Genomic DNA, 11,886 nt, shown 5'->3' on the forward strand with positions numbered 1-11,886 from the left:
GGAACAAGTTCCTGTTTCACATGCTATTTTGTAAGTGTGAAAACGGGGCTAATTAGGAAAAAAAGTTGTCCTCCAATTTCAGTTTTTAGATTTTTCTACGCCTACCCTCCTCACAATTTTATCATGACCCAGTAACCCTACTGTGCTGCCTCAGTATTGCAAGGCCAGTGTGAGCAGCCTTTTCTCTTACCTAGAATTTGTACTGCATTGTGGGTTTGACTTCTTTCAGTATATCAGTTTTGTATTCAGTCTAAAAGTGAACAATGATTTCACTTTTATTTCAGTTCCTTCCCATCTTGGCTGTAATGGAGTGGATTAATGACAGCAGTACTGTAGATGGGGTTTCTTTTTAGGTTGGTTTCTTTCTGATTCGGTTTCCTACCTGCTGCCACTTGTCAATTTGAGGTTAAGCTTTTAGAAGATCTTGATTATTCAAGTCCTGATGTAAAGCTGGTTTTCAAACCCAGAATACACCCTTGTTTGTTTTTTGTATCTGTCTAGGAACAAGAATGTACAAATATCTTAAAAGACACTTTCAAATTTCGATTTCATCATTCCAAATACATAACTAGATAAAAGAATAACACCTTTAATCTGTGAAAGCCTTAAATGAATAGCCTGTTGTAGTTCTTTAAAGTCCAATATCTGAAGCCGTATGCTGCCAAGACATTGTTGTTCAACAATCTCAGAGACTTCGGGTTTGACAGCAGGATTTAAAATGGCACAGGTGTTGGAACAAGATGGTCTGTAGGGTTCCTTCCAACCCAAGTCATTCTGTGGAATCAAGTATGTAAGCCAGTCATACATAGCATGGAAAACCCATCCTTTAGTAGATTTTTTTACAAATATTGCCCTACCTTGTGGCTACCTGTCATGAAGCATTGCTTTTGTTTACAAACATCGTCCTTGATGAAGATACTTTACCAATATAAAGAATTTCACCTATTTATCTAGATTTTTCCTTTGCATTTTTTTTTAATTCTTTTGTTCTGTCCTCTGCCCCAATGTACTGTAGAATACCTTTCAATCTTTCCTGGCCAGAAAGAGCAAGCCTGGAGCGGTAAGCTGGATAATTAAGCAGTCTGACTAAAACCACGTTTCTTGTATTTAGCATGGCATCACAATATTTGTAAGCATTGGTTACACTGACAAGATTGCTTGCATTTTTTTATATTATTTTTTTAATATATTAAAGCTATTGTTTTTACAAGTACTGGTCAAGAGACTAAAGGAAGAAAAAAGAGTGTATTTGCAGTGCTTTCTTCTCTTAGTTTCTGCTTTGTTAGTTCTGTTCTCTTCTTTACTATTGCTTTGTATGGAATTTTTTTCTATTTGTCATTCCTATATACATTTTATTAGTTACTTATACTAGTAGAAGACCACAGAAGCAATTACTGAACAAATTATGGCTTAAGGTTTTAAGAAGACAGACTGCAAGTATGAAACATAAACTGTTTATAAGACAACATCAGAGCTTAGATATGGCAGGGAACCCATATGGAAATTCTGTCTGGAAATCTCAAATTTTTGTGCTTCTTATCACTTGGTGATAGAACCTGCTGATAGAAACAGACATACTCATTACTGGGAAAAGAAAAATGCTGAATTATTAAGTAAATATGCTTTGCAACTCTCCCTCATCTTGTTCATGTAATTACTGCATTTCATGTAAACATGGAGGCCCTTCACATTTGCCTCTGATATAATGCCTTATAATTATTTCAGAAATAAAAGCTGTGAATTGATATTATGAAAAATTACATATGATAAATGAAGAGCAACTCGTGCATAATCACTTTGGAATTTTGATTATACTTTAGGAACTCTGTAACATTTGACCCTCAAACATTGAAATGCATGAAGGTTTGTGCTGGATGAATTATTGAGGATTTAAAATGCTGTTCGGGTTTTCAAGGATTTTGGACCAAAAGTAGTTTGCACATAATTTGATGTGGGACTCCCCCATAATCATTACAGAATGGTGGTGTGTGAGCAAAACCAATGGTAATGTCAACCAGTATTCTATTAAAACAAGGCAAAAAAGGAGAGATTAGCCTAATAGCACATAGTGTGTTATGTTGATTTAGAAATCCTAAAGTTCATTGGGATTTTACCACACATTTATTTGATCAGTTTCTAGAATATGGTAAGAAACTGTTAAAATTCCAACTTCAGAGACTTCGATAATTCAAAAGACACACAAATCCATATTTGTAACCAAGGTGTTTTGATATATTGAGATTTTACTTCAGTTATTTTGCTTACTCCTTTCACTTCTATTTGCTTATCTTCTTTCCATGGGCAGGTGCAATGATAAATTAGCTCACACTGTATGTCACCAGAGTATTTTCTTAAAATTGCAGTTCTTAAAAACCTAGAATGGCATTTCCCCCATCCATTCAGTGAGATCCCCTTTGTGTTTATCACTAGTGTTTGCTTTGGCAGGTGTGCCACTAAAGGACATTGAGTTCAATTTGTAACAATGTAACAATTGCCTGCCATGTGAACAGGCTAAAGGAAATCCATTTCTCTAAGATGTTCCCAGGTTTTTATAAAGTAGCTTTTTACCATCTCTTGTCTTCACTATCTTCAATTTATAAACACCAGTGAGATCTTCTGTTAGATCTATTCTGTGTAATTCAATTTGGCATTTTTAGATGTGCTGCTTCTTACTCAATTGGTTATGTATTCCTAAAGCATATTTACAAACCCCTACCAACAGAAGCACTGCCCCCTTGAATTGTCAGTGTCATTGATGCTTATTGTCTTCAACACTAATGAGCATGTTTTTGTATGTCTGGTTTTGCTCCATTGTAGATTGCATTTCTGGTTGTTTTTTTCTCTTCAACTTTTCCTTATTTTGTCTGTATTAGTAAATATAACCCATAGAAAATTTCATTTTCTGGCTTTCAATTCTACTTTCAGGTATGCCTAAGTACTAGCATTCCTTTGTCTATTGCTAAAGAGGTACCCTGACTAGCTTGGTTCTATAGTAGCATCTAAACTGGAGTTTGTGAATATACTTAAAACGGGAACCAAGGCTTATAGTTGATGGGAAACACAAATGCACATTATAGGGAAGAAGATTATTAAATGAGGGAAAGGGACAGTCATGTTTTGGTTTTGGATTTGGGGTTTTTTAAACAGTTAATAAATTCTAAATACTAAAATCATGAACTGTTTATTTTTTTCAGCAATTGCCTATTTTGTGGCTTTCCACACCTTTAGGATTTTCTCATATTTTCAGATATTATCAGAAGTTTAGGGCAAGAACTTCTAACATTTCAGCTGTGACCATGTGATCATTCTGAGCTGGAAGCATCCCAGAATTTGCAACTGTTACTGGCAGATGTTAAGCCTCAGTTGTGTGTGTTTGTGTCATTTAATATGATCTCTAGAAACAATTGAGGTGTCATTTTTGAGGTCAGTATCACGGTGCTGCTGGGATTGTAGCAGTAGGAATTGCTTGACCAAATATTTCAGGATTTGACTCATGCTGGGCAAAGTAATGGATGGGAAGTCAGAGTGTACACTACAGTGGATGGTTTATAATAAACCCACTTTGAAATTCCTAAGGTACCTTGTTATATTTAGAGGAATTGACCAGAAAAATTAACTCCATGACCGGTTAGTTAATGGTGTTTTATTTTTCCCTTCATCCAAATTTGGCATCCTTGTGAAGATACCCTGACTGCCCAGATATATTCCAGTTTCATGCTCTAAACTTAGCATGTTGTCAGTTTTCAGGTCTGTAATGAGTGTTTTCATTTGAGAAGGTGACTGCAAGTTTGGATTTCTTTAAACAAAACAGTATTTCTTTTCACTGTCTTTGTTACGTCAGTCAGCCTTATGAAGTCACTGCAATATGTGCTTGCACTAACCAAACTGTCTGATGGGTCACTCACATCTTCCTTGCAGGCAGCTTCATGAAATTCTCTCGTCCTCCTCTGTTGCACAGTTGTGTTTATGTTTTGTTAATACGCTATTGTAAAAGTCATACCATCAGTTTGAAAGTTACTTTTCTTCTCCCATCCCATGCCCTCTCCTGCCCTTTTTGTTGCCAACAGACATGTCAGCAGCAGTGACAGAGTGGGAAAACCCTACCGTGGTGTGAAACCAGTGTTCAGCATTGGGGATGAAGAGGAATACGATACTGGTACAGTAGAAGATCTTCCTTTTACCTTGATTATTACCTTGGCCCAGGTGGCCAAGAAGGCCAATGGGATCCTGTCCTGTATCAAAAATAGTGTGGCCAGCAGGACCAGGGCAGTGATCCTTCCCCTGTACTCTGTGTTGGTGAGGCCACACCTTGAGTGTTGTGTTCAGTTCTGGACCCCTCAGTTCAGGAAAGATATTGAGATGCTGGAGTGGGTCCAGAGAAGAGCAACAAGGCTGGTGAAGGGACTGGAGCACAAGTCCTATGGGGAGAGGCTGAGGGAGCTGGGGTTGTTTAGCCTGGAGAAGAGGAGGCTCAGAGGTGACCTCATCACTGTCTAGAACTACCTGAAGGGAAGTTCTAGCCAGGTGGGGCTTGGTCTCTTCTCCCAGGCACTCAGCAATAGGACAAGGGGGCACAGGCTCAAGCTTTGACAGGGGAAATTTAAATTGGATATCAGAAAAAAATTTTTTCCAGAGAGAGTAATCAGGCATTGGAATGGGCTGCCCAGAGAGGTGGTGGATTCCCCATCTCTGGAGGTTTTTAAACTGAGATTGGACATGGCACTGAGTGCCATGATCTGGTAAATGGACTGGAGTTGGACCAAGGGTTGGACTTGATGATCTCAGAGGTCTTTTCCAACCCAATCAATTCTATGATTCTATGATTTAGACAAAATTATTATTAAGTTGGACTAAATCATAGTATTTTACATTATTGTCTTGCAATGTGACAGTTTTCTAACTATCAACATTGATCATGTTTGTTGTGGTGGTGCCTGGGACTAACCTTCTTCAAATATATAGTGGCAGATTATATAAAATTAACTCATGGCAGGCACCAAACAGCCAACAGGAGGAAATGGAAATAGATGACTTTAGTGGATATTTTTGTCTTTACATGTTTTTTCTGTAGTAAAGATTGTTTTTCTACACTGATCTTATACAGGTAAACCAGCAATTGTACCTCTATCACTCACAACAGTAAGCAAAATGTAAAGGACCTAGTTTGGCTCATGTAACTCCACTTGATTCTCTGGTATTGGCAGATTGATCTGAATTTCTGAAATATATTTAGATCTAGACTTAAAATTACTCACGTCTACACTCCTCTCCAGTGTTTTGGACTTAAGCATTGAAACTATTAATATTTGATTCATCTCTTGATATGCATGCAGAATGCTGTAGAAAAAATGCCATTTTTATTTAATTTTCTTATGCAGTTGAAAAACTACAGACAAAACTGGAACACCACATATTTCACAAAGGTTTGTTTGGGGTTTTTTTGAGACCAGTGATGACGATGGAGTGGTGCAGACCTGTTGTTGTCCTAGTTTCGTTCTTGTGGTTTTAGCCCCTCCCAATCATCATTATCTCCTAAGTAACCACTCTGTGACCAAAAGACATACTCAGCTTCTATGGGAGAAACAAATAACTACTCTAAGAATCTTTGACATGCAAAATAATTTCAGAAGATTATTGAAAGAAGATCATAGGATCTGAAATATTTTAAATAAGATTAATGAGAAACATGATCATCATCTGCTGTAAAAATTGTGAAGAAGCAGAATGAAATTATCAGGCAGGAGCTTTAACACTGACAGGACACTTTGCCAAATGCCATGTAATTGAGTTTTCACAGTTCTTTGAGCATCCAAAATAGTGTCTGGGAAACTCTGCGTGCTTTCAGAAAACCAGCTCCTCAAAGACAGATTGTCTAGAATGTTTTCTCAGTAGTGGTTGTCTGTTAAGTTCTATTTATATTTGTTTTTAAAGACACCGTTAGACTTAGTAAATAAGCAGAATCACTACAATTATTTTAATAAATTAAGAAGTGAAATATATATTATTTTAGTACAGTAGAATGCAAAAAAAATCTGTATAATTGTGAAGTTTTAGTGGTTTGGGGGGTTTTGTAGTAAATAATTGCCATCAGCTACAATTGCAGCCTGGTCTACGTGGCTTTTCTTGAGCAGGGACTTTCACAAGAGGCATAACTGAATATTAGAGGTTTTGTTATGTGAAATAGGTACTTGAGGGAAAAGTGGTCTGCAAAAATAATGCCTTTCCTTGAAAGGGTTCAATACGTATTTATGTCGTCTTGTACAAAAAACTGGAAGCCACAAGAGACTTTCCTGGACTGTAGTTGGTTTGGTTTTGGTCCTCCTTGCCAAAAGATATTGGTGTTGTTGATGTAAAAGGTTTACATGGCTTTAATGAATTGGTGGACAAATTCCTTTAAAACAAATCCATAAAACTTTACTGAGTGGACAAATCGGATCAGCCTAAAATATCCCATGAGCTAAAACTAATTGTTTGCTGGGAGAAAACTGGAAGAGAAATGTCAGATATGCCTGCCTTTTTTTTTCCTCCCTCTGAATAATTGTTTATGGCTGTGGACCTTGGTTTGAACCAGCGTAGCTACTATGGCTTTAAGTGAATTGAAAAGTTGTCTGATGGTCTGTGACAATTGTTTTTCTTTTTTTTAATTATGTTTTTACCCCCTCTCTTCAAAACAGATGAAATTGATAGCTCCTCAATGTCAGATGATGATCGAAAAGAGGTTGTCAACATCCAAACATGGATAAATAAACCTGATGTGAAGTATAACTTTCCATGTAATGAAGTAAAAGAAAATGGACATATGTTTCCCAGGTACTGAAATCAGTCCTAAGTTAAATGAAAACGTCTGTCTTGATACACATTTTAAAGAAAGTGTTGGTCAATTAAGTTGTTCTTTGTATTAAACTGCGAAATGAAAGTTCAAAACAACCTAGAACAAGATGTTACCACTGTATCTGCATTCTTATACTTGCAGTGTTATAGAGTGGTAATTATGTATAAAACCTAGTAGGAAGTTTTGTTCTGCGGAACAAAATAGTAAGAAAAATATTTTCAATATGCATAGGCTCATTTTCAATGCCAGGTATACCCAAGTACCTGTGGCTCCATTTTTCTTTCTACTCGTCTCTGTGCCTTGTACTTGGCACTCATCTTGCCCCTAAGATTCAGTGGCTTTGCTAATCCTGCAGGAGCCGATCATGCTGCTCACAGTATTTTGACTTCCCCAGACCATACACGTACTGTTGAGTCTGCATAACAGAGTACTACAGGATTTCTCTTGCATCATGGTCTCTTCTTGTCTTTTATTAGTATTTTCCCTTTAGATTTATTTTATGTGGTGTATGATTATTAATCTAATGATTCACAAAGGATGAAAGACAGGCTGGAGGCACTTTCCGTGCTCTGTGCGTGGCCTGACATGTTACTGGTGGTTGTGATCTTTGTGGACAGAACTCATGGCTGTTGTGTTAAGGTGACCAAGTGAACTGCTCAGTCTAGTTCTATATGCTGTGAGGATGCCATGCTTGTTTTCAAAAATGGCTGTGATACAGTACCCAAGAAAAATCTGAAGTATTTTTTATACCTTTCTGAACTACATATTATAAAAGTACTAAAACTTCCTTTTAGATTTGGGAACTGTTTTATCTCGCTCTCTCTGTAGAATGTAATTTTCTAAATATATTTTATTTAGGTCATTAGCAAATTTAATTTGTGTTTTTCTTTTCCGTCAAGTCATCTCCTAGTAACAGCAACTCATATGTACTGTTTGAGAGAGATTCCCTCACGAAAGGGACTGGCTTACATACAGTCTCGACAGGCACTGAACTCTGTAGTCAAAATCACATCCAAGAAGAAACACCCAGAACTGATCACCTTTAAATATGGAAATAGCAATACTTCAGGCATAGAAGTTTTGGCCGTTGAAAGGTAAGCCATCTCAGTAGCAGGGATGTAAGTAGTAACGATATCTGGAATGGAAATTGGGCATGCTGCAATTCCCAGAATTGAGTTCAAAAGTAAGAGGTTTTTATTTAGGAATAGATAATTCAGGTGTGAACTAGGAAAAAAGGTCTGCCAAAAGAACAAGAAGAGTTTACAAGACCCAGAAGACAGGAACTACAACGACAGTTGTTGGGAATGGGATGTGTGCAAGTGTTTTGTTTTTGTAATATGTCTTAAATGAAAACAAAGCAGACAGCTCCCTGCAGCTAAAATAGGATTTGTGAAAAGTGGGATTTAAGACAGTGGTCATTCCTCTGTGGTATCATTTTGGGGTTTTTTTTGGACATCTGATTATTCCTGTACATTGTACAAGGAGTCTAGAAGCCTAACCTCAAAACTCTGGATCCCTGAAGCCGGATTCCTGAAAGTTAGTTGTATCAGGCTTTTTTCCACTGGTGGAGCCTGTTGTTTCTTGGCACTGTTTTAACAAGGTTGCCGACACCAGTTGGACATTTTCTCAACCTCTTTCTTGGAGAGAACTGTGTGCAGTTGGTGCTTTGTTCTCACAAGAGGTGGGAGATGAGTTTGCTGCCTAACTGGGGAAGTTGTTCTATGCCAATTGGCTGCTTAGTTTGGTAGTAGGCCAGACAAACATAAATTAAAATGTTGCAGAAAACTTTGCTGCTTGTTCAGTTACTTTGTCACCACCTTGTTGACTGGTGCAGATTGACCCTAGAACTACCGATAGGAAGTTAAAGCAAAACCAAAGCCAAGCAAGGACTGCTGTGCTTCAGTCAGACAGTGCTGTCTGTAGTAATCTGGAACTGCCTGCCCTGCAGCACTGTCAGTTAATGGAGAACTTCTGCTTTCCAAGGCGGCCTGTGAAGTACTTCTCAACAGTTTTAAGTTCATAAACAGAAAGTGTTTCATAGCATAATCAGGAGTTAAATCTTATTTTCTCGGTATTTCCTCATTTTAATATATTCCCCTCTTCTCTTACTCCTAACCTGAGGAAGGATCAAAAGAATTATGGAATTCATACTTAAAAATTTTATAGTGAATTAATAATTGCTTTTTCTAATTTTTTTAAGGTATTTGATTCCAAATGCAGGTGATGCTACCAAAGCCATAAAGCAACAGATCATGAAAGTATTGGATGCCTTGGAGAGTTAGTAACTAAAGACTGTGTGGAGACCAGTTTATAAAGAAGAAGCAACCACGATACTGTATGTGGACACGAGCTGACTGTTTCCCAGCTGAATACTAACTTGAGAATTTTTCTGTTTGCTGGTGGGAGTGCCTGAGTAGCAGGCTTAAGATAGGGTAAATTATTACTGATTTATGAAACAGTTTTTTCATTTTTTTAATATAACTTTTTGGTTTTGAAGAAATGCTTTTTGTAAAGGTCAGTTTGTTTCATTTTAATGCAGCCTTAATGGGAGTGATCTGCATTTTTGCAGAAGCAGATGCAGCTGGGTTCATGTCAAGTGTGTTAAAGGAATAAACCACTGTGAGATACAGGGAAGGAGTTGAAAGCCAAATGTTTTTTTAATTACTGTCCCTTGAAAGCAAATGTCTCAGTTTTCTACAGTCTATAAATCTGATTTTGGGTATTATCAAAGATAATTAAAAACTTAGGTTTATGAGCAGAGCAGATACAAACCTTAAAGATACTGTTTCCTCATTAAAACTGGTGAAGTCCAGCTTGGGCTGCAAATAAATGTGAAAAAGACAAGCAATTTGTAAAGTTAACCTTTTTAAAATTCTCATCAACTACTTTGTTAAATAAGTGTAATTGGTGGTGAGGGTTATTTTTAAATACCAAAATGAACTGTAGTTTTTGCTGCAGGGTTGTGAATGGTTTTTTAAGTATGCAAAATTTTCCATTTCATAGATTGAGGCTGTTTCTCTTGCAAAGATGAGTATGTGCATTGAAATTAAAGTTTCATGACAGAATACAACAGTTGAAAACAAGTTACCTTGCTCCTCAGAAACAAAATGTCTAAGACATTTTGATGTTTAAAATCCTTTAGTTCAGCACAAAAGTGAGTACATGCTGACCAAAAGTGTGTTCAGCAAGAAAAGAAATGCACACAAATAAGGTGAAGAGATTCAAGTGCTGTCCTTGTGATAAATGTATTCTTGATTCAAACATTTGTTTATATTAAGAAACAACTTCTAAATTAGTTAGTGTTTGGAAGATGGCAATTGTATGATTGTTTATAATCAGCTTTCCACTTCTTCAGCGGTTCTCTTTGTAGAAAGCTCAGTACAGGAATGTTCTTATTGACAAGGCATGGCATCTTTGTGGACTGATGGGAGACCATCAGAAACTGTGCAATAACGATAGTGGGGTTTAGCTTTGCTGCATGAAGTCTTCTGAGTATGGCTTTCAAAACCTGTGGTTTGGTACTTCATCAGAAGATAAAATAAGTTAAACTGACCTTTATAAAAAACACTTATTCTAAATTATTTTACTAGGAATCAAGCTAGGGCACCTTAATTCTGGAACTAATTCCTCTTTTTTTTTCCTTCTTAGTATCTGAGTAAACACCAATAGAACTTGAACTGTTGAAGATATTTGCATGAAATTGCACCTGGGCCAATGCTCTGTATTTATAGTTTCGCCCAGCAGCTGTTGTATTACATTTTCCTCTTCCTAATCCCCTCTGAAAATATCCTCAAGAGTCTCCGACTCTGTGCCTACTTCAGCAATGAGATTTTTTTCATGTAAAGATGTTTGTGCTACTGTTTATAAACTACAGTTGTAAATAAACTAGTACAATTTGAACATAACTTGTTCTGTCAGAAGGTATTTAGTTGCATACTGTGTGAATCAACTAAAAGTGGTTCCTAAAGGTATTTTTTAAATCAAAGTGAATTTGGTCTTTGGAGTGAAGAAGCTGACTATGAATCACAGGAAGCTACTGCCAGTGATTTCTTAATGTAAGTATTTCAGCATTTAGACTAATTTCAGTAAGTACTTCTGAGGGAGCCACAGTAAGCTTTCATAGAAAGGTCAAAATGATTTCACAAGTGGTCATATTATACAAAGGGTCTCTGCATAAATTCCAGACTTCTCAGCATCTTATTTTTATTATAAAAATGTTGACAGAATGATACAACATATTTCTCCTAGTCAGGAAAGGAAAAAGTGAAAATTACACTCAGTTGTTAAACAAGTGTATTTGAGTATTAAATATGGGAAGTAGCTAATGTGTATTCCTTCCCTGTGAGCATAACAAATACAGACCTTCTATATCTACAGTAAGTAAATGAACAGTAAGTCAGTTCTTAAATCTCTTCTGTGTAGAAATGTATAATCAAAGCCATCAAAAGGTTTTTTTTTTGTAATTTTAAAGGCTATCTACAAGTTATCAACAGACTACTCTTTACAGAGTCAACTTTCCTGCCAAATGAAAAGATCTTACCTTTGCGTTTCCCAGCCAGGGGCAGTGCTTCTGTCCTCACTGATGGCTCTTCAGTTGTCTCACAAATTCTTTTAGATTCTGATTTGTTCAAGAGTTTGTACAGAACTTTACCTACATTACCCACTGCAGAGTTGCAATTTTATTTACATTGCCTTCTCCAGATATAAGTAAAGATTGCTTGCTGTTCTTTCAGTTCAGTTCCTGTTAGCCCTTACACCTGGGTCTCAGCAGCGTTTGTAGCTTTTCCTTCCAAGTGCATTCCAGCTATAGTTTCAAAACTTCTGATACTGTCAAATAGCCTCTTTCATTATAGTCTACTGAATGTCGGGAAGGAGAGGGGGTGATAGTGTGCAACTTGTTCTTTTGGTATAATTAGTGCTTTCTTTTTTGTTTTGTTTTGAAACAGACATTTTATCTCTCTGATCCATGGGAAACTGGATTTTTAGCCTGTGTTTTTCACAAGGGTTGATACTGCTTTGTTTTTTATCATCTTTCTGACTTTGTATTAAGTCAG

General features: G+C 36.8%; 1 protein-coding gene across 3 annotated transcripts in view; it reads left to right on the forward strand.

The window, feature by feature from the left end:
• TBC1D23 (TBC1 domain family member 23) overlaps nt 1-10,738 on the forward strand; it is a 30,749-nt gene extending 20,011 nt beyond the window's left edge. The window contains exons 15-20 of one of the 3 annotated variants that reach the window (XR_011698332.1): nt 1,016-1,060; nt 4,068-4,156; nt 6,675-6,810; nt 7,732-7,926; nt 9,033-9,264; nt 10,481-10,738. Coding sequence is in view for 2 of the 3 variants with exons in the window: in XM_071561251.1 (XP_071417352.1) it covers nt 1,016-1,060; nt 4,068-4,156; nt 6,675-6,810; nt 7,732-7,926; nt 9,033-9,114 (547 nt within the window). In the remaining variant the exon portion in view is untranslated. Of the gene's footprint in view, nt 1-1,015; nt 1,061-4,067; nt 4,157-6,674; nt 6,811-7,731; nt 7,927-9,032 lie in introns of all 3 variants that reach the window. The other 2 variants (XM_071561251.1, XM_071561246.1) reach the window with 2 other exon arrangements.
• Nucleotides 10,739-11,886: the final 1,148 nt, after the last annotated feature.

Source organism: Pithys albifrons, chromosome 1, assembly GCF_047495875.1.
Source record: "Pithys albifrons albifrons isolate INPA30051 chromosome 1, PitAlb_v1, whole genome shotgun sequence".
Lineage (NCBI taxonomy): Eukaryota > Metazoa > Chordata > Aves > Passeriformes > Thamnophilidae > Pithys > Pithys albifrons.